Source organism: Camelus ferus, chromosome 1 (assembly GCF_009834535.1).
Source record: "Camelus ferus isolate YT-003-E chromosome 1, BCGSAC_Cfer_1.0, whole genome shotgun sequence".
NCBI lineage: Eukaryota > Metazoa > Chordata > Mammalia > Artiodactyla > Camelidae > Camelus > Camelus ferus.
In genome coordinates this window covers 63984275-64008525 of record NC_045696.1, presented here as the reverse complement: position 1 = coordinate 64008525, position 24251 = coordinate 63984275, and the positions used below count along the sequence as shown (strand labels likewise).

At 40.4% G+C, this 24251-nt stretch overlaps 1 protein-coding gene across 1 annotated transcript in view; it reads right to left on the bottom strand.

The window, feature by feature from the left end:
- ATP13A4 (ATPase 13A4) overlaps window positions 1-24251 on the bottom strand; it is a 157767-nt gene that overhangs the window by 118781 nt on the left and 14735 nt on the right. The window contains exon 2 of the mRNA XM_032481961.1: window positions 3015-3188. Within this exon, the coding sequence (XP_032337852.1) occupies window positions 3015-3188 (174 nt within the window). The remainder of the gene's footprint in view (window positions 1-3014; window positions 3189-24251) is intronic.

The window sequence follows — 24251 nt, the reverse complement described above, 5'->3', positions numbered from 1 at the left end:
ATAATGCATTTTACAGTTTGTGAATGGCTGTTACATATGTGATCTCGCTTCATCCTCACACCAAACCAAGAAAGGACAAGTGCATTTTACTAGACCTGTTTTATAAATAGAGACCCTGAGGTCCTGAAAGTTTAAGTAAAAAGCTAAGGGGGGGGGGGGCGATACAGCTCAGTGGTAGAATGAGTGGTGCCTAGCATGCCCAAGGTGCAGGGTTCAATCCCCAGTACCTCCAGTAGAAAAAAAATTTAAGTAAAGAAACTTAATTACCTCCCCCCGCAAAAAAAAAAAAAAAAAAAAAAAAAAAAAGGACATCACACATCTAAGGTGCTAAGACTAGAAGTTCAAAACTTTGGATTCCAAAACCCAAAATGCACCATTTCCCTGTTGGATGGCACTTTTTTACTTCTTTCACTCTTGCCAGATCTTTCTTTTTTCTTTATAAATTTTAAGGTTTTTTTTTAATTGAAGTACAGTTGATTTACAGTATTATATTAGTCTCAAGTGTACAGCATAGTGATTTAGTATTTCTACAGTCATATTCCATTGAAAGTTATTACAAAATTGTGGCTATAATTCCCTGTGCCGTACAATATACACTTCCTTATCTATTTTACACATAGTAGCTTGTATCTTACTACTTCTTTCTTTCTTTCTCTTTCCTTCCTCTTCATTTTCCTTTTCCCTACTTCCTTCTCCATTGCCTTCGTTTTGCTCCCTTCCTTGCCATTTCCTTCTTCATTTCCTCTTATTTCTGTCTGTGCCTTGACCCTGCTAGCAACCTCAGAGCTTACAGCTCTGCCGACCAGGTGTTCTCCCATCAGAAGAGTCTGGGGGCACATTCTGAAAGGCAGAAAGCTTTTCTGTTTCTGAGGTTGTTTCTGTTGAAGCAAAAGCATTGCCCTCTGAGAACTAGTTGGAAGAAATGGAAGTAACTGCAGGGTAGAGTAAAGTATTTTCCAAATCCTCCTTTCACGCCCAAAATTAAGAATCTCATAGGTCCTTAAGTTCACATGGAGGGGGTTGATCTATGAAAGGATCCCAAAGATGTAGTTTTACATTAGTTTTTATGTTTCCACCCTGAGCCCCGGAAAACAAATCTCTCTCTACCCGTTCCAGCAAGACACTCAGGCTGTGTGTAAGAGGACCACTTACAACACTTCGCTAAATATCAATCGTTCTCCTTGAAACTATATAAATATACATTGGTGAGCCATACAGCAAATATCCAGGCCTCTATTTGTCTCCCAAGGACCAAATGAGCTCATAAATGGGAGTGAGGACTACCTACGGCAGTGTTGCACAAGGTAGGGTCCCTTATCAGAAGCATTAGCATCACTTCAGAACTGGCTTAAAATGCAAATTCTTGAGGCCCAGTCCAAATCTAAAGAATTAGAAACTCTGGGGACGGGGCCCAGCAATCTACGTTAAGAAACCTTCTGGATGATTCCAATGCCTGTGGAAGTTTGGAAACTACTGGTCTCGGTGCAGTTGCATGGGAAACAGCCTTGAACTAGGAGCTGGGATAAATGCAACTTAGTCCTGGTTAGGTCTTCTCTCACCAAGAAGTGTGGGTGTGTCCCCTCTCCAGGCCCCATTTCCTCCCCATCAAAGGACGAAGTCTTCCTTGGTGAGCACCAGGCAGTCTTCTCTCATGCAGATTCCCTGAGCCTTCATGAACTATGGCTTGAGGCAGCCTAACATCATCAATATGACTTGCTCTTACTCCACTAGAATCTAGCCTTCTTAAGGTCTTGAACTTTATTCTCCAAGAATCCGAGTTAAATTATAGTTGAAGTTGGGAGGAACTGCTTCAGCTGTCACCTGTGTCATGGTTCATATGTCAGCTAAGCTGAGGCATAGAATAGGTGGTTCTTGAAGTGGCCAAGATCCAGAAATAAGGGGTGGGGCTGACCCCAGGGAAGCCAAGTTCACAAAGACAAACCTCATCCCAGTCCTAGTTTCCCTGGGGTCTAGCCCCAACTCCATTAGATTGAATTGTGGAACTTTTGTTTTTTCATCAGTTATAAGACTAGTTGCTGTCCTCTCCTCCTGCTGCAATAAAGAAAATGTTTAGAGAGGTTGTTGTACATAAAAAAAGCTAACAGCCAGTAGAGTTTGATTTATCTAGAATTGGGTTGTCGTTCTGGGTCTTTTGGGCTGATGCATTGGGAGACCCACTCAGTAAAAGACAGACAGAAATGGGTCCTCTGTGAGACTGTACTTTGACTCTTATCAAGAGGAATATCTACTTTAGCCTGTCAACCACCACGCATTTATGGAATCTGTACCCCGTGCAGTATCTAGGGATGCAGCAATTAGCAAGTTGGAAATGGTCCCCTCTCTTGTGGAGCTGACACTCCAGCAAGAACAGTGCTCATCGCCTAAGTGTGATGAGTGTCAGTGTCAAAGAGAATATAGGGACTCTCACCTGACACCAGGACCTGGTATTAGCAGAAAAGGGCAATGACCTCGGGGACAAGATGGCTGCATTTTTACCCTAGCACGTCTGCAGGATGTAATACACCCTTACCAAGAACCGTGGCTCCCTCAAGGAGCTGTGGAAGACTGTATCCTCTGCCGGGTGGGGGAGGTTGCTTCCCATCTCCTCCCCCTTCTCCTTCCTCCCTTCCCCCAGGGATGCTCCACTGGAGGAGGGCTGGGATAAGCATGGATATGTCAGGATGCAGGGGAAAAATGAGTGTGAATGTTACTGCCTGGAGCCTGACTTCCCTTCACACTACCTATTACTTTTAGCCAATAACATGATTATTCCCTACTCCAATATTCACTAAAATCACAGTTTTAAAAGGACTACCCTGTGACATAGGTCTTCTTCATGAAATCCCATCATACACAAATTATTGAACTCTTGGTAAATAAATGAAAGGCTGTGACAGAACCAAAGGCTGGAACCTCCAGCTGCCGCCTGCCCTGCGCCCCTCTCCCCACAGCCATCCCATCACAAGACGTCCGGGGGAAAAGGCCGCAAGGTACAAGACCGGGGACATACTTACTGTTGTCCTCAGCAGCACGACATCTGCTTCTTGCAAGGAACACGGGATGCAGTTTGCCCACACGTGCCAAGCGGGTCTCCAGTAAAACACCAAGGGGAGAATCCCAAAGGAGAAAATGGAGCCGGCAAGGCAGAGGGTTTTCCGGCAGCTCTGAGTCCGGTAGCCAAATATCTCCTGGGACAGAACCAAAATGATCCCGAATAAGCACAATAAACAACAAAGGAACAAACTGGAATTTGGGCGATAAAACTGGGGGGCAGAGAATGAAAAAGTGGAGGAGGGTGAAAGGAGGACAGAATGAGGGGTGGAAAAAGGGTTACCGAATGCAAGTTCATGTGCCCGCTGCACCATGAGGCCAAACAAACTGAAACGTCCAATTTTGGAGCAGAGAAAGGTTTATCACAGAGCTGAGGAAGGAGGACAAGGAGGCTTATGTCCAAGAAAATCCTGAACTCCCCAAAAAGTTTCAGCAAAGCATAGGCCTTTAAAGGAGGTGGGGTTGAGGGTACGTGATCAGCTCGTGCACAATTCTCTGATTGGTGGGCGCTGAGGTAACAGGGCGGTCAACACTGTCAACCCCTAGGCGCCAGAAGGTCTGGGGCCACGCGCTCCCGATCATTAAGTAGTTCATTTTCTCTCATTTGCTGGTGGTTTTAAGCATCTGAAATATCAGGAAATATACATGAGATATTACTATGTGGGTACTTCAGAGAGGAGCTACAGCAGAGGTTATGGGGGAGGGGTCTGTCCTGGGAAGGCCCCACATGGTCCTGCTTAGTTACAAAAGTGGGGAGAAAGACTCCTGGCAAAGTGTAATACACGATCCCAGGCCTCCAAGAAGTTGGAATCTAACTGGGAAATTCAGTTTCTACAATTTTAGCATGTGACCACTCTGATGCCAAACCTATACTACGTGATACATTATCTTTGGGGTTTGGGGTTTTTTTGTTTTTGTATTTTTACTATTTCCTTTTTTTTTTTTTTTAATTGAAGGATAGTTGATTTGTAATGTTAGTTTCAAGTGTACAGCAAAGTGATTCAGTTATATACATACATGCATGTATATTTTTTATTTTCAGATTCTTTTCCATTATATGTTGTTACAAGAAATTGAATATAGTTCCCTGAGCAATACAATAGGTCCTTGTTGTTTAGCTATTTTATATATATAGAGAGAGAGAGAATGTCTGTTAATCCCAACCCCTAATTTATTCCTCCCCATCCTTATCTTGTTTAAGTCTCTCAAGCATCCCCTGAGTAGGATAATGTTACCCTCACTTCATAAATGATGAGGCTGAGCTCAGAAAGTCTGCATGTAATGACTTGTCCAAGGCCACACAGCTGGCAAGTTCTGCTGCCAACGTTCAAACCTAGATCCGTCAGCCTCCAAGTCTTGTGCTTGCTCCACAGCCTTCACAGAGGTGCCCACGAGCCATGTGACAGAAGAATGAGGCAGCAGCAGCAGCAATGAATGATTCCCTTGGCTGGGATCAGCAGCACCGTGGGCAGGAGGTACAAGAACCAGGTCTTGAGTTTGGAGTCAGGATTTGGTGAAAGTATTTGACCACACGAAGATAACAACTAAATCCTAACTTGTCTTTGGAGGTTTGGGGTAGAGCTATGCATTCCCACCCTCCTCTCTTGTTCAGTAACAAAAAGAATGTTATGTCGAGGGGTGGGGGGAAACCATAGAGACGATTTGATTTATTTCAACTCGTGCTTACCGAGCAGCTGCTATGAGGGGTCAGGAGACCCTGGAGGATACAAATATGAAGAAGATAAGAGTCTGACCTCTAACAAATTTATAATCTGGACAAACTTCTTCTTTCCAAGTGAAGCCTGGGACAGAATGGAAAACCAGCCCTGAAGTGTATGGCCAGAGTTCCAAGGCTCTACCCCAATAAGCTGCAGGTGCACTTTATATTGGTTATAATGGCTGCAACTGACAGGAAGCAGAGTGCCTGGGGGAAAAGCACATTCTCTGGGTGAAGACTATTAGAGTTCAAAGCCTAGTCTACCCCTTCCTGGGTGTGACCTTGAACAAGTTAGTTAACCTCTTTATTCCTCAGTTTGTCACCCATAAAATGCGGGTGGTGGCGATGGTACCCACTTCACAGGGCTGCTCTGACATTTAAATGAGTTACTATACATAAATGCTACATAAGCATTTACTACCACTGCTGCTGCTCCCACTACTTCACCATTTCCTGAACATAGACCTGAAATTCAACCCCTGGGTTTATCAGCATTTAGATCTAAGAATTCCTAGTGTCAACAGTTCTACTTTTGTTAGAATTGCCTGTTAGGATGAAGGATCTGGAACATGTAACTTTAAAGCCACCAACTTCTCTTTCTCATTTGATGAAGATATATTATCAGAAAAGTTTCTGTGCTTCTGGGCTGAAAGCTGCTTTCATATGTAATTAGGAGGTTACTTCCTCTTATTAGCAGTGCACGCAGGTGCTGAATGTTTTTCTCAGCTCTCGGCCACATCTGGCGTGCCTTTGATAAAATGCTCACCTCACCTCAGAAATACAAGCTCTTGACTGATTTTGCAAAGTAGCATGTCAATCCTGACATGCATACTCAAGCTGTTGCTCCCCAGATGCCAAGGCTGGAATGGTTCTGTCCCCTTATCATGCCGGAAGCAATGCTTTGTCAGACCCTTATGGAGTATGGTCCCAATCCTAAATTCCAGATCTGTCCCAAGTCCATCCCACCATCTATTCCCATGTGCTTTTATCATGTTCCTACACTTTGGAACAGATCACCTTCTACCCGCCCTTTCCACCTGGCCCTATTTTAAAAAATCATCTTTTAAAAATATTTAAAAGCTTCTTTATCTTGCCATTCAACTGAGTCCCCATATAATTTGCCCGAGTTATGCTGGTTCTATGAGCATCAATCTCTCTGTTACCTGCCTTCTTTTACAGGCTATGCAATTAGAGCTCTCTGTAGTTTCCAAAGTGTCTTCATGTTCATTATCAAAATAAAGCAGGAATTCTTACCTTCCATTTCCAGCTAAGAAAGCTGGAATTTCAAGTTATTTTAGTAATAGTTATTATTAGCAACTAATGATTTGGAAACAATGACAGAACCTAACATTGACTGAGCACTTAAAAGCTTTTCACTAAGCACCTTACACACACTTGCATTTCGTTGCAAAAGATTAAATACGTTTCCCAAGGCACAAGGCTCATAGTAACTCAGACCTGGGCCTCCAGTCCAGATCTTGACAGCACATGGAAGACAATGTGAGCTGACCTATTTCTACTCTAAGGCTCTTCTTTATTCTGTTTTTAATTTCAGTTCAATTTAAATTCAGTTCAATGTTTTTTTAAGTGTCCACCAAATCGCATCCTTGTGCTAGACACAGAGATGAATGAGAAAATGTTTCCAGCCTCAGGAAGCTCATTAGTTTAATAGGAAGCTCAAGAAACAAATAAACAGACAAAAATTAAATAAGGTTAGAGCAATAAAAGAGTTATATAGAGGAGCGACCAAATAAATTGTCATCTGAATGGGGTGCTATTAGCAGTAACACCAAAACAGTGCAGGTAGACCAGAAGTACTCCAGGCAAGCCAGGGAAGATCCCCTAATGATACCACAGTGTTACTCTAAAAGCTTACCTGCTTTCAATCTGTGGATATGACACCACCAGTTAGTAGCTCATGACCCGTTAACCTATTGAACTTTTCAATAGAAAAGCTGAAATAATGTGGACAAAGAGCATTCAGTTATTGCTTGTTGGAGTGAGTTGAACTGTACTGACTTGGAGTTAACTGCATTGCAGGGGCTATTAATAGCTACTGGATTTAAAATTGCAAAAATTAGTACAGTGCTGTTTTGTATTGCCCCATAGCAATTTCCTTCCTGCATTACGGGGCGCGTTCCATGTCCCTGAAAATGCTTAAGGGAACGGTCCCTGCTACCTAGCCCTCCACCTACTCCTCCCTCCCATAAAAAGAAATCAATCAGAAAAAAAAAAAAATGTTAGGAAAATGTCCAAAGAATATCACCCTCATGGCAGTCTACGTGCATTACCGAATAGCGTGCTGTCCCTTTCTTTAGCCCCCGCCGACCCACACATCCTCCTCCTCCCTCTGTCCCTGGGCATCTACAGCCTTTGCATCCCTAAGGGCTTAAAGTCTGGCTTCCAGGTGTACAGGCCTTCTCCCTGCAGAACCTCCGTGCTCAAGAAGTCAAATTTTGCTCCTCGAAGCAACGGTCTAAGCCACCTTAGCCAAAAGAACCCCCTAAGAGTCTACAGACTTTCTCCCCAAGAACACACATACCTAAAGTTCTTCGTAGAGATTCAGGGGGTTCCCATAGTCTAGAAAAGACCCTGTATTAGAGGGTTCATAAGGCTATATCCAGGCTGATTTTTCAGAGTTTACACTAAGAACGTGACCTTGGGGCCTGGCAATAAGTAAGTACTTAGTGAACAGAGGAAGCGTGAAGACTGGGGCTTATGGAAATGTGGGGCGGGGGGGTGGGGTCCCAGAGGGGGACAGCAAGAGCGGAGTGGTGGCGGACTCCAAGAAGCTCCATCAGGTGGTATCATCACCTGGGGGCCCACCAAGTCCTGAGAACGGCTCTAAGTCTTATAGTCCCAGAGGCTGCCAGCAGAACAGGGAAGACTCAAGTTACCCAGGGCTCAGAGGTTGGAACATCATGAGAGAGGGAGATGTATGCACCGGCCACACTGAGCAGATGTGCAGATGTTAAGAGTTTGTAATCGTCCCAATAGCACCGTCTCCACAGCTGTGATTGTCCTGCCAGGGGAGCTCATGTAAACACAAGGCTTAAACTGGGCTCTGGAATCTTCTCTAACTCCCTGACTGACATGACTTCTTTCAGTATATTCAATCAATTACTATCAAATCCTGTTGGCCTGGGAGCCATTTATTCTCTTTAAGACGATTTTGCTTTTCTCGACTGGCTTCATTAAATATTTGAAAATGTAAGTGATTCATTTTTTAAAAGTTTACCTCCCTAAAGATAATCTCTTTCCCCTTATTTCCAAACCTGGTGCGTGAAGAGAATGTTTTGCTGCAATTTCCACACAACCGCCACAAATTAAGCTAAAGGAATGCAGTTGACCTCACTGCTGATCTTAACCACAAATTTGATTCGAATTTTTGCCTCAGTCCTTTTCTTTTTTGCCACTCTTTCATGCCAAAGAATGATTTCCTAAGTGGCCTCTAAGTTAATTTAACTTCTAGATGCAGGTGAGTAATTCTCAACGTGGATGACCTAATCCAAAAATCTTAAACTGGAGGCTCAAAAAGAATGGCCTGAAGACAGGTTTCCTGTTAGCCTGGTATTTCTTAAAAACTTCAAATTGGTCCCTGAGTTATCTTCACATAAAAATTCTACCATTTAAAAAAATAATAAATCAGGGATAAATTGGGAGTTTGAGATTTGCAGATACTAACTACTATATATAAAATAAACAGTAAGTTTATTCGGTATAGCACAGGGAACTATATTCAGTATCTTGTTAGTAACCTATAAAGAAAAATGAATATATGTATATATATATATATATGACTGAAACATTATGCTATACATCAGAAATTGACACAGCATTGTAGACTGACTATACTTCAATAAAAATAAATGAATAAATCAAAAATTGTGACTCTACTAAACCCACACTCTTGTACCACAAGAATCAACTAGAGGTCTCCAGGAAACACGTAAAAGGAGCCCAGGAACTAACCCAACACCACGCAGTGAGAGAAGATGATGCAGCATGGCGTGGTGTGTTCCCACCACAGGCTCTGGTACAGCACTTCAAAAGAATCAACTCCCAGCAGTGCCCGACAGCCGGGATGACTTAGTAATATAACAGTAAGTGAGAACAACCAATGTACAGGATTGCAACGGCATGATAATCTTTTTATAAAGTTAAAAACAATTAAAAGGTAAAAATTATTTTTAGGATACACTTAGATAAAAGAAAACTACATAGAATGGAAAGGAAGGGAGTGATGAACACGTGGTACAGGACAAACAGTTACTTCTATTGGGCTGAAGGTGGAGAAAGAGGGGCCAAGTTGTCAAATGTAGGTCATGGTCAAAATTCTAGCTTCTGTTTGACTGGTGGGGTCATGCATTATTGTAAGGAATTAAGCAACTAACTAAATTAATGGAATCCAGCATGGGCAAATAACGAGTATGTCATGAACCAAAAATTATGGACAATCTAATTGTGAGCCCCTGAAGTTCTGGGGGAAAAAGAAAGAAAGAATCAGCTGGAATTAGTAAGAGGTGGCCCCTTTAAATGAGCAGGTGATGTCTGGTTCCCATAGTCCTTGCCTGTTTCTGGAGACTCTAAAAATTAGATCAAGGTAGTGGGGATAAAAAAAGAGGAAGCATCAGCAACCCCCAGATACTGCCCCATGGGCGATTAGGAAATTTTAACTGTCCCATCATTTAAATTACACTGAAGTTAGTTTGTAAGGCTAGGTTTCTTGAACAAGTGTTTTTCTTTTTCTTCCTCCTTATTGTCTTTCTCCAGGAGTTGAAAAGATGCTAAAGGTAAGACTGAGTTTCCCAAACTCCTCACCTTCAACAGAGACAAACCAAGGGCCTGGGCTGAAAGGGACAAACTGATCTGGACATCTGCCCCACAGGCTCCTGCTCTGGCCCAGAGTGTGTTCACAATTACCTTTGGGTGAACTGTGCTAATTTCTCAGTCTTGGAAATTGCTTTACAAAGAAACTATTTTTAAAATATGTTAGAAATACTCTCCAACAGTGACTGCTTGACAGCTGAGTCCATTTTCCATTAACAGTGTTGACATCCACTGAGTGGTGTCCCCCACAAGCCTCGAGGGGGACCCTTGGAAGTCTGGTGGCCTGGCTGTCTTTTGCTGTCCTGTGACAGACACTTGGACTGTCACTTAATTTCATTCCCAGCTTTGCAATTTCACTCCTCTCTCATTCCTAGCCTTGGAGTGCCACCTCTCTGGCCAATAATTCCTAGATTGCTCATACAGCATTACCCCACACAACTGCTCTGGGAAACAGCATGGTGGCACTGTCAGGCCCAGGACCGAGGAACTCCTCAGCAAAATGTCTAGGTGCTGCGTCCCCAGCATAAAGTCTTCAAGGTGTCTTTGCTTCAGTTCCATTCAAATTGCCCACTGTGTCTAAAGTCATGGGTAAGGTAGATCTGCCAGAGATAAATTTCCCACCCTCAAGAGGCTGAGAGGAAAGGTGATAGATTAAAAATTATGATTGAAGTGGGGAGGGTATAGCTCAGTGGTAGAGCACTTGCTTAGCATGCATGAGGTCCTGGGTTCAATCTCCAGTACCTCCATTAAATAAACAAACAAACAAACCTAATTAACCCCCTCCCAAAAAAACCTAATAAAGGGAAAAAATATGATTAAGAAAATATGAAGTGTCATGTGAAAAGCACAGAGGGAAACATGCTGTCACTTTAGAATGATGGTGATATCCTACTGAGATGATAATTAGGAAAAGCTTGACAGGATAATTGTTACTTGAGGTGGACTTGGAGACAGTTGTTAGAACTTCAGGAGTCGGGAAAGAAGCAGATGAGAAAGGGCACTCCAAGTGAAGGAAAGTGATCAAAGGTACAAAGTCTGGAAACATGGAGTGTATTCAAGGACAAAATGTCAGTTTAAGGTGTTACAGGTCAAAATGCCCATCGACAGAAGAATGGATAAAGAAGATGTAACATATACATGTACATATATACACACAATGAGATATTACTCAGCCATAAAAAAGAATGAAACAATGCCATTTGCAACAACGTGGATGGACTTAGAGATGATCATATTAAGTGAAGTAAGTCAGACAGAGAAAGACAAATATATGATATCACTTATATGTGGAATCTAAAAAAAAATGATTCAAATGAACTTATTTACAAACCAAAAACAAATTATGGCTACCAAAGGGGAAAGAGGGTGAGGAGGGATAAATTAGGAGTTTGGGATTAACATAAACATACTACTATATATAAAACAGATAACCAATAAGGACCTACTGTATAGCCCAGGGAACTGTAATCAATATCTTGTAATAATCTATAAAGCAAAGGAATCTGGAAAGGAGTATATATGTGTATGTATAACTGAATCACTTTGCTGTACACCTGAAACTAACACAACATTACAAATCAACTATACTTCAATAAAAGAAAATTTTAAATAAATAAAATTTCCCTCTGATCTTTGGCCAACTCAAAAAAAATAAAAGGTAACTACAGGTCAATGTACTGTGATGTTACAATCAACCTCATACTCTACGGCCATATAATGCACCTTTGGTGGGACTTTGGGATTTCAGGACATGTACCCTACTCCAGCTAGTCACTGACCCAGAAAGTCTGCTGAACACTTCAAAGCTGCACCTACATCCTTCCCCCTCTACAGCCAGCAAGTGGACTTCCCATGACTCCCCTAAAGCTGCGGTCTTCAGGCAAAGTCACCAGCTGGGCGGCATTCTGGTTATGGAAACAGGAAAAACAGAAATGCCTGGGGTCCTTTGACCTAATCAAGGCAACCTTTTCTCAGCCCAGAAGGCTGCCAGCATGGGCTGTGGAAACTCCTCCTTGTCACACCTGTTGGCTGGCAGAAAAGGAATCTGTCCCACCCATCAGTGGCAGACAGGGTGGTGACACCCTGCCCTATGGCTAACTGTCCACCCAAACTCAGCTGAACATCATGAAAACACACAGTTCATGTGAATAATAACTTTCGTTATTTCCTAGTCACCCTGAATATATATTTTTCCATATTCTCTCACAACCCGATAAAGAAGGTAACAACCGTGTGGGTGAGAATAAGGAAGGTAAGTTTCCAGGGGGTTAAGGAAAGTCCCCAGAGTCACCCAGCTTGTAGGTAACAGTGGAAACTCATTCTACCAAGAAGCCTCTCATAAAGACGCTCCCACCCCAGCTCCTTGAAATTCTCAACTGGCAGGTGTCACCAGGGACAGTGCTTGAACTCTTGCTGATTGTTCACATTTGAGCTAATGGATGCACCGCCCAGACAAGTTCTTAGGTTGCCCTCAAACAGGTTTTCGCAAGCTTCGAACTGCAGAGAGAGAGAGAGGAAATAGGCAGGAAGGACTCCACCCAGCAACCACACAGTGGTTTCTGCAGGCAACATCTTAATCTTCTGGTCTGGTCATCTTGGGCAAGAGGAGTTTTCTAGGTTCCCGTGGAATGCTAGAACTACAACCTCTCTTGCTGGTGATGTCTGAGTAGTGTGAGACAAGTGGGGCTCGGACAGATCAGCGTCTGGGACCCCATCCTGTCTGGGCAGCCACCACTGAAGAAAGGGCCAAGGCCGGGCAGAACAGGGGAAAAGCTACATTTAAAGACCAAACACTGAGTTCAAGATTTGTTTCTGTCACTTACTAATTTTAACTGGAAATCACTATCCCACCTAAAAAATAATAATAATAATGCCTACTTCAGAAAACTGTTATTGACAATGGAATGGGACAGCAGTGATGAAAGCGCCACTCAAAATACAAGTTGTTCTTAGAGGGCAGTTTGACTCAAGGTTAACTGATAAGCCCTCAGGGACGCTCTGACATGGCTGGTCCCTCCTTATCACTCAGATCTCGGCTTCCCTGAGCACACAGGCTAAAGAAGCCATCCAGTCAGTCTCTTCACAGCATCCTTTTAAAATCTCTACCAGCCCTCATCGCTGTCTGATACTTTTCTTATTTGTTTATTTTGTGTGTGTGTGAGCTGTTTCTAGAATCTAAGTTTCACAAGCACAGAGTTTTGATCTGTCTTGTTCATTGCTGGATCCCTGGCACAGAGAACAGTTCCTGGAACATAACAGGCCCACTGATATTTTCTGAGTGAACAAATGGCTCTGATAATGTTGTAGAATACAACTAGACTGCTAACTAGAGAAGCCAAAAATGGCGATTACAGACTGTTAGCGTCTGACGACTCTGAGCAAATGTCCAGTCAAACACCATTTTTCAGAGAACAGATCTGAGATCTTTGGAGAACTCTCAAACGAGGGCACACAGAGAGAGAAAGGACCGGAAAAGCCATGATCTCCTCCCAAAGTTAGACTCTTTGATCAATGGAAAATGTATCGACAATAAATTGTATTCTCAAGTGGTGTGATTTGTCTTTAGCTTCAGGTATTACTGTTTGTCACTTACCATCAAGTTTTAGAAAATGAAGGAGAGGGAAATACGCTACAAGAATTCTGAGAGAGGGCAGGATCTGAGATGATCTGCTCCTGCATTTCTTTCACAACATGGGACTCCCACACCTGCAATGAAGCAAACTCTACTTCCTGGGGAAGCCTGTTTCATTTTCAGGCAATCTTACTAATAATTACACTCTGTGCCAGACACCGGGCTAAAGCCTGGAAGGTGGTACTCTGAGCTCCCGGTCACCCACCTCATGCACGCACACACACAAACACTTTCCTCCCAACCAGAACAACTCCATTTCTATCTGTCCAAACAACACAAAATCCGTGTAAATATATTGATCTTCCATTCCAAGTCGATGTGTAAACAACAGATTATGTAGATAAAAATCATTTCAACAATCACTATGTTTATTACCAAGCTCTCTTGTTGAGATGGCTTGAAATGTTTACCATATAGTGGAGGTGGGGTAAAAGCATGCCTAGAACAATGGTTACCACCCTGATTTGGAAGGAGGAGCCCTTTCTTAACATTGCTGGTGAGAGGCAAATTGTTAAAACCACTTTGGAACGCAGTTTGGCACTATATAGCAAGGTGAAATTTATGCATACGGTGTGACCCAGCAATTCCACTCGTGAAAACCTTCTCTGCAGAAATGTGTGCACATGTGGCCCAGGAGATATGAACAAGAAAAACTCAAAACTGGAAACCATCCAAAAGTCCATCCACAATGAAACTGACTTTGTTTTTTAGTATAGTCTTACAATAATATATCCTGGTGCAATTGAAAATGAATCAACTCTAATTTTATGCGATAATAGGAATACATCTCACAAATAAGTGTAAGAAACAAAACACAAAAGAATACGTGATTGATTTCAATTATAAAAACTTCAAAAACATTGCTATGGAATGCATATGTGGTTAGAAAAAAAACTTTTAAGGCAAGAAAATAATAATTATAGAAGTCAGGTAAGAGGTTACCTCTACACTGAGGGAAGGTGACAGAGATGGGTTATAGTTAAGGGACCCCAGAAAAACATCTGGAATGCTAGCACTGTTCTATCCTCTGACTTAGGCAGTGACCATATGGGTTTCGATTTATTATTAAATACTCTCAAATGATTGAGTTCTACTTTTGCTTATGGAGGCTTGGTCATTGCTTGGTGGGCACACAAGTCCTTGAACCCATAGTAATAATGCTAAGACTTATTGAGAGTGAGAGTCGTAGCCGACAGACAGGTTGCAGCACTGTCCTGCAAGTAGGGGGAGAAAAAGCATCGTCTTGGAGATGGGAAAGGCTGAGCTTTAGTCTGAACTAAAGTCTATTAAAAAATCCCTTTCCCTTCTCTGGGCCTCAGTTTCACCATCACTAACAGAGGAAGATGAATTATATGATCTCTGAGTCCCTCTCAATTTTGATACCTATAGTTCTTACAAGTAACAGGAACCTCACAAACGTCATCTATGTGGCCAGCATGCATCTATGTGACCCCTCGTGGGTGCACATCTAAGGTCATAAATCCCTTCCATGGAGATGCCTGCCCACGTGGTCTTCACTCAAGTTTTCAATAGTCTTTTAAGGAAAAATAGAGAGTGGTCTCTATTGCACCACTTGTGCAAATGGCTGCCATCGTCCTGTGCAGACCACCTGCTTGAGACCATCAGATAGTCCTCTGGAAGAGGGAGCATGCCACCTGTGGAAAGCCCTGTGCTTGGTCCGGAGAATGGGAGCTGGCAGGTCACCGTCTGACTTCCTGACCACTGTGTCATATTCATCAGCCAAGCATCGGATTTCCCAAGGGTGACAAGACTACCTGATTCACTTCCATAACTGGTACTCAGACTTGAGCATCGCCTTGGGGAAGGTTTCTCACAGTTCTGTAAGATGGTACCATCAAGCCAAGATGCATGATTCTGGTTTTGACAGACAGAGAAGGGGCCTCTTACTCTGCTGGGGAATCTCAAGCAAATGGACTGAAGTGGCAGATGATGAAATTAGGACAGGTGATGGGGAAATGAGTGACCCGATAAAAATGAAAAATTGTTTGGGAGAATCTACCTTTTTGAAATATCCTGGGATGCCACCCCCAACTGATAAAGGGTAATTCGTGACATTCAGTGCTGGGCTAAATAGTTATGACATCATTGCAGGGTGTTTTGTTTTGTTTTTGTTGTTACAGAAGAAATACATGCAAATTTTAAAGATCAAAAAAGGAAAATACAAATAAAAACTTCATGCAAAAAGAAAGTGAATGAAGGGCAGTAAATAGCAAAATATCCTTTTTTTGTGTGGGTGAGTTCTAATTCATTGCATATATATGCTACATCTTTATCCATTCATCTTTTGATGTGCACTTAGGATGCTTCTGTGTCTCGGCTGCGGTTAATAGGGGGGTGTATGTATCTTTTTGAGTTAACGTTCTTGTTTTTCTCAGGTATATGCCCAGGAGTGGAATTGCTGGGCCATGTGGTGGTTCTATTTTTGGGTTTTTGAGAAGCCTCCATATTGTTTTCCATGGTGGCTGTACCAATTTGCATTCCCACCAACAGTGTACAAGGATTCCCTTTTCCCCACATCCTTGCCAACAGTTGTTACGAGTGTTCTTTTTGATGATGGCCATTCTGATAGGTGTGAGATGCTGTCTCATTGTACTTTCGATTTGCATTTCCCTGATATTAGTGATGTTGAACAGCTTTTCATGCTCCTGTTGGCCATCTGCATTTCCTCTTTTGGAAAAACATCTCTTCAGTTCTTCTGCCCATATTTTAAATGGGCTTTGTTTTTGCTTGCTTTTTAATTGAAGTACAGTTGATTTAAAATGTTGTATTAGTTTCTGGTGTACAGCATGGATGGACTTGGAGGGCATTACGCTAAGTGAAGTAAGTCAGACAGAGAAAGACAAATACTGTAAGATATCACTTACATGTGGAAGCTAAAATAGTACAGCAAACTAGTGAATATAATAGAAAGGAAACAGACTCACAGATATAGAGAAGGAACTAGTGGTTACCAGTGGGGAGAGGGGCAAGATGGGGGTGGAGCATTAAGAGGGACAAACTATCAGGTATAAAATAAGCTACAAGGATGTACTGCACAGCATGGGGAATATAGCCAACATTTTAGAATAATTATACCCTAACCTTTAAAAATTGTGAAATCACTATATTGTATACCTGTAACATACAACATTGTATATCAACTATACTTCATTTTTTAAAATATGATATTATAAAATAAATACACAAATAGATAAAAATTAAAAGAACAAGTAAGAACTTCATAATCCCACAACCCAGAGGTTATCGCAGTTAACAACTCACTGCATGTATGTTGTTTCTTTTATCAAAATGAAGCCATACTGTAAATGCTTGCTCTTTTATAATCTGCTTTTTCACCCCCTGGCCTCCATTTCTCCAGGTTCAGTGTGTTTTTATCTAAACTTATACCCAAACTATATTCAGATTTTTCGATGGACCCACTAATATCCACTACGACTGGTTTTTCCAAACTGGCTTGGCATTATTCTATTTCTTAGCCTAGATAATAGTTAGTGATTGTTCACTTTATAATTATCCATTAAGCTGCACAAAAATATTTCATGCACTTTTATATAGATATTATATCATATTTCACAATAAAAGAAAGGCAGAATGTCACATACTCTTACATGATTATCATCTTGCTTTTGCTGGTTCTTTTAATCTCACTCTTACCCTGTTTCATGATAATGACTTATGGAATGGTCAGCGCCTCCGCAAGAGTTCAAATGCTAATAGCTACCTTCCCACAATTTCAGATGTTACACAAAGACAACCAACAAATGACCTAGTCTTCGGCTGCTTTTATTTAATGGGTTTTTTTAAGAAATAATAACATTTATCTCACAAGGAAATGGTCAAAAAAAAAAAAAGTCCAAAGCTTCTGTTTATAAAGAACTCAACCATTTCACAATATATATATAAATCACACTGTACCTCTTAAACTCACACAATGTTATATGTAATTATATCTCAGTAAAGCTAGGGAAAGAATAAAGTCTGTGAGCCAGAAAGAAAAAAGAGAATTGAATTTTTGTTTTGTTATTTTGCATTCCAATAAAAATGTAGGTGCAATTTTATGTCAATTTAAGCTTGACTATAAACCAAAGAAGGGATTTCCTTAGCACAGTGCTTCCAAATCTTTTTGATATAATAGTATCCATAGAAAAATGACAATATTTGCACAGTGCAGATCTGATGAGTAGATGATGCTACTTAAAGCTGCAGGGGACACCATCTGAACATTCCTATAAGAATCCCTGTAATGGGCCTGTAGCACCCCAGTGCCATCCATGACGTATCAGGTGCATAGCCTTGCCTTATCCTATATTTATAGCAAAACAAGACCTCTCCTCTTTTTTCCCTCAGTCTAATCAGAGTCATATCAGGCAAAGTTGTACTTAAAATGAGTGTGTCCTATATCTAAGCACCATTCCTAGTAATACCCTGTCTTATCCACTAACATGCTTTATTCAAGCAGAATTTTTGTTTGTTTTTGTTTTGCAAATGCCTGCCCCTACCTCGTTGTTCTTTCTCTTAGGGGGGAAAATCATAGTAATCTTTAAAAGTACTATTCAAGTCAAATCCTTCTACAAAGCTCCCTCAATCACAATTAATCACAAGTTTAAAACCAGACTCATTAGTCACACCCTCTTCTCTCTCTGAATCCACACCACCACCACACAGCCAGTTATATGACTCAGAAATCTCGGAATTCCCTTCATCATTCTGCCCCTCCTCTAATTGGTTCAAAGGCTATGGATTGTCTCCTATATTTTTCTCAAATATGGTCTCTTCTGTTCCATCCCTGACACTACTCTGTTAGTTCAGTCTACGCTCACTAGAATCATAGTGAGAGCCACTGTTTCCAGTTCCATTTGTGCCCCCACTGTTGCCCACCCTGCTACAGAGTTACCTTCCTAAAGCTGCTTTCAATTCCTTCCTACAGTGACCAACCATCCCAATTTGTCTAGGACTGAGGGCCTTCTCCGGATGTGAGTTTTCAGTGCTAATGCCCAGAGGGTCCAGGCAAGCCAGCATGGTTGGTCATCTATTTTAAAACCCTTTAATCCCTTTCTTTAGAATGACATGCAAAGCCCTTCCCAACCTTCCCCACAGTATCTTTTCAGCCTCCCCTCTCTGTTCTTCCTGTCCCACTCCACCACACACACACGCCCTGCTCACCAACTGTGCCAAGCGACATCTAGTTCTCCGAATAGGAATGTGCTCTGTTTCTTTACACCTCAGTACCTCGGTACATTGTGCCTCCTTGACTTAAAATGTTCTTTACCTTATCTGGGCTTGCTGGTAAACTCCGATTTGTCCATCTAGATTATTTTCAGTTGGTACTTTTTCACTGAAGTCATCCAGAAATTTGCTGTAGCTTCCTTGGTGTTCTCACAACACTTTGCATATACTGCAGTCATAACAGCAGCCCACTGAACTCCATCCTCCACTGGATATTCAGCCCTAGGACTTTTTGTTCTAGCCCTAATACCTAGCACAGGGACTCATATATAGTTAGTACTCAAGAAGGGTGGAAGGAAGGAAGGTATAAAGGAAGGAAGGAAGGAAAGGTATTTCTTTAGATCACTTTAGTTCCTTGTAGAACTTATACTTGAGTTAGTTGAATAAAATGTTTGCTTCTTCCACTTAAAGTGTTAGTCCCTAGAAGGCAGGAACAAAGCTTTATCTATATCCATAGCATCCACATTGTAGAGACTCATCACATGTTCAATTGATATAGATTAGCTATTGTCTAAGACTGAGAAAAGATGGGTGCCATAAAGGCATTTGCTGGGGGACATGTCAAGAGGGACTGCAGGGCTGGATACTCATGGTCCAAAGGTATTAACTGATTCTATCCCTTCCTACATGTGACTACCATGGATTTACCTTTACAGCAATCACTTTTCTTAAGGGAAAAACTCTTTCTTGCTAAATAAATAGATAGGAAAGTAGAGAATTAGAATCTCCCATCTAAACCAGGCACTGGAAACAGTTGAAACAGCTCTACCCTCAACTAGTTTCTCTGCCTTTTGAGAGAAAATGATTCCTTGCTCCATCATCACATAGCCCTTATTTCAAAGTCATAAGTAAATATCTTACCAGTGTACCTAAATGTGGGACTTCCAACCATATGAATCAGAATCACATGGACACTTTTTAAAAATGTAAATTCCTGAAACACCACCCCAAATTTCTGAAGGTAGGACCAGAGGACCAGGGCATCTCCAGCTCAGTATCTCAGCTGATTCTTATGCACATGGTATCTAGGGATGGCAGATCGATACAGTGAAAGAGATATTTCCATTTAGACAAGTAATAGTTCTTCCATCAAATGAGTTTTATAACGGTAACTACCTCACAGGGTTGATGTGACAATTAAATAACATGTTGCCTATAAAGTGCTTATATGATGCCTAATACAAGGCAAGTGCTCTCTATGTACTAGCCAATACTGTTCCTAGACTTTGAGTTCCTTGGTGAAAGAATATGCCTTTTTCATCCTTGTATTGACCTTGACATTTTAGCATCCAACATGTGGACCTACAGATAATTGGCCCCCAACAAACTGAATTATACCAAACTTTGATCTTGTGTAAGGTTGGATGGAAAAATTAAAACAGGATGCCATTTTTTCTTAAATTGGCCAAGATCTTTGATAAGTTCTGAAAAGTGACCAATGAGATTTACCAGGGCATTTTTGTACAAATTCAGTAGGATCCTTCATGAAGTGGCACAAACTTTCTAAAAAGCAATTCAGCAAACTTATCAAGTGTCTTAAAAGCATTCATAATTTTGTTGCAGTGATATAATTATTGTTTCCAGGAATTCTTTGTAAGGAAATAATCTGAAATGAAAAGGTAAAATTCTATATTACTACACACAAGAGTAAAACATACACACACACTAGAGAGAATTTAATTGTCAAACTTCTGGAGAACAGTTAAGTAAATATGACACCTCCACAAAATGGAATATTATTCAGTCATCAAATTAAAATTCACAATAGGGGGAGGGTATAGCTCAAGTGGTAGAGTGCATGCTTACCATGCACAAGGTCCTGGGTTCAATCCCCAGAACCTCCTCTAAAGATAAATAAATAAACCTAATTACCTACCCCCCCAACAAAAAATAAAATAAATAAGTTTTAATAAATAAATAAAATTCACAATAAATTTTTAATGACATAGGGGAATATTTATAATGTGTTAAATGAACAAAGGCATTTATACTTCTAGTCCAATCATGTAGAAGAAAATTATAGAAGAAAAAGCTAGCAGAAAATACACCAAACATTAACAATGATAGAACCATGGTGATGCTTATCTATTTCCTTATAGTTTTCTGTGCTTTCAAAAATATGTAAAGTAGAATCAAATATATTTTAAAATAAAGTCAGAAAGTAATGTTACTTTTAAAAGTAAATGAGACTTTTACTTCTGGAAACATGGGGAAGACTTGCTTTTTCCTATTCCTCCCAATGAATTCAACTAAGATTCATGAACATTACATAGAAAACAAAGATAAGAAGCCTAAATGGTGGAGCGAAGGCAGATTGGCTGGGGAACTTGGGAGCCAAGGAACAAATGACATGGTAGTGAGTTCCCTGGGTTTTCTTTTTGCCTCATCTATAACTTGAATCAAATGAAGTAGCAACCTGGAAATGAGAGAAAACACACACACACACACACACACACACACACACACACAGCCTGATCTCTCTACCCACGTGACCAGGAAAAGGATCCAAAGTTCATGCACATGAAAAACTGTGGCCCTCACTCCACCTACAGCAGCAAAGGCCAAGTGGGGAGTCTAGACTGCTCTTCTCAACATGTTGTAAAGAGGAACCTCACCTTCCTGCAGGAATGATGTCATATAAGACTACATAAGGAGCCAAGATTTTCATTCCCACCAAATAGTAACAAGCACCTTTTCCCCTTGGATGTCAGTGGAAACCATGTGGAGCCTGGACTTCCACTCCCAACCAGCAGTAACAAGGCTCCCCTCCTCCTCCATGCTGGGGTGTTGTCAGAGGAAGCCTAATGGAGATTCAAGACTTTTTACTTCCAACCAGCAATAGTAAGACCCTATCCCATGGCATCCATGGAGGCCATGTTGGGAGGAGGAATGAGGCACTTCTCACACTCCAAGCCATAGAGTTCTCAGTGGAAGCTGGTGGTGCTGAAACTCCCACCCTCAACCAGCAAAAACTGAGGAGCCTCCCTCTCCTCAAGTGTCCATGGCGGTTGAGTAGGTAACCGGAACTTGCACCACCAACTGGCAGGAATGAGACGCACAAGCCGCACAAGATCCAGGTGGCCCAGAACATCTCCCAGATGATCACCGCATCACAGAGTTGTATCTGTCTCACTGCTGACAATCTTATGCTGAACCTACAGGAGGAAGGTTTCACCCGGGGAAGTGATAGCCTCATCAAGGGTAAGAAATGAGGCTGGTGACCAAGAACTCCACCCCCAGGGAAGAAGTGGATCTGTTTCTCCCCCGGTTTTTGAGGAGGCAGCTTGGGGTCCAGCACACCCCCACCAGTGGAGCAGTGGAGCAGTGTCAACAGAACCAACTAAGTTTTAAATAAGATCCAGAGTCTCATAACATAATATCTAAAATGTCCATGTTTTAATTTTCTTTAAGTCATACCAAAAACAGAAAGATCTCAAACTGAATGAAGAAACATAACCCATAGATGCCAACACAAATATAAAAGAGATGTTAGAATTATTTGACAAAGATTTTAAAGCAGCCATCATAAGAGTGCTTTAAGGTGCAATTAGAGTCACATGTAAAAGAAATGAAAAACAGAATATCTCAGCAAAAAATAGAAGATCTAAAGTAGAATCAAATGGAAATTTTAGAACTGAATATTAAAAAAAATTTAGAACTGAAATTAAAAAAAAAAAACTCTCAATGGCATGGGCTCAACAGTAGAAGGGAAGGACAGGAAATAATGAGTGATGTGAAAGATAGAACAGTAAAAATTGCCCAATCTGAACTACAGAGAGAAAATAGCCTAAAAAAATGTTGAATAGAGCCTTAGGACCTGTGAAACTATAACAATCTTATTATTCATGTCATTAGAAGGACAATAGATAATTTGAATAACCCCATAACTATCAAGAAAGTTGAGTTTATACTTTTTAGGTTTCCAAAAAGAAATCCCTAAGCCCAGGTGGTTTCACTGAAAAACTCTACTAAACATTTAAAGAATAATTAATATCAACTCTTCAAAATTTCTTCCAGAAAATAAAAGAAGATGAAACATCCCTTAATTTATTTTTTGAAGCTAGTATCACTAATAACAAAACTAGACAGTATAAAAAAAGAAACAAAGTTGACACAACATTGTAAAATGACTATAACTCAATAAAAAAATGTTTAAAAAAAAAAGAAACAAAGGAAGGAAAAGAAAGCAATCAAACTGTAGACCAATATCCCTCAGGAATACAGAAGCAGAAGTCCTAGATAAAATATTAACAAATAGAATTCAACAATATGTTAGATGAAATATGCACCAAGTGGTGTATTCCAAGGACATAAGACTACTTTAACATCCATAAATCAATCAATGTAATCCATCATGTTAACAGAGCAAAAAAACAAAAAATAAAACAAAAACATGATCATAGCAATTAATACAGATAAAGCGTTTGACAAATTTCACATCCATTCCTGATAAAAACTCTCAGAGTAAAAGAAATGAAAGGAAGCTTCCTCAACTTGACAAAAAGCATCTTTAAGAATATATAAGTGACATTATATTTAATGGTAACAGACTGAATGTTTGCCCCATAAGATCAGGAACAAGACAATGTGTCTATTCTCACCACATTTATTCAAAACAGCACAGGAGTTATAACTAGACAAGAAGAAGAAATAAACAGTGTACAGAAATAAAATTATTTCTACTTGCATATGATTTCTATATAGAAAATCCCAAGAAATCTACCAAAAAACCCTCCTAGAACTAATAAACGAGTTCACCACAGTCACAAAATACAAGATAAATATACAAAAATCAATTATCTTTCTGTATCCCAGTAATGAACACATGAATACTGAAAATAAAAATATAAGATGATTTACAATCACTCAAAAAATGAAATACTTAGGTGTAAATCAAACAGCATGTACGGGACTCGTATACTGAAGACTACAAAATGCTAATGAAAGAAACCAAAGAAAATCTAAATAAAATGGAGATAAATACCTCATTTATGGTTGGAAATCTCAACATAGTAACAATTTTAATTCTTTCCAAATTAATACATGGATTTAACACAATTCCTATCAAAATCTCAGTAAGATTTTTTGTAGCTATAAACAAGATTATTCTAAAATTTACATGGGAAAGCAAATGAACTATAATAGCTAAAATAATTTTGAAAAATGAAATAAAGTGGGAGCAACCAGTCTACCTGATTTCGAGACTTATTGTATAGCTACCTTACTCAGGACTGTGTAGCACTGGCACATAACTCAAAGGAAAAGAATAGTAACCAAGAAACAGACATATAAATATGCCCAATTGACTTTTGACAAATATGCAAAAGAGATTTGATGGTGAAAAATAGCATTTTCAACAAATGGTACAGGAGCAACTGGACATCTAAAGACAAAAAATGGACCTAAGTCTCACATCTTATACAAAAACTAACTCTCAACGGATCTCACACTTGAATGTAAAATATAAAACTTTAAGAATAGAACTAGGAAAAAATATTGGGGTCTATGGCTACACAGAGAGTTCTTAGATTTTACTTCAAAAGCACTGTCCATGAAAGGAGAACATGATAAATTGGAATTCATTAAAACTAAACTTTCACTCTGCAAAAACGTTTGCCTGTTAAGGAGAGGAAAAGAAAATCTATTGACTGGAAGAAAGTATTTGCAAGCCACATATCTGACAAAGGACTGGTATCTAGAATATATAAAGCATTCTCAAAACTTGATAGAAAAAAATTCAACTAGATTATTGACAAAAGACTTGAAGTTACAGAT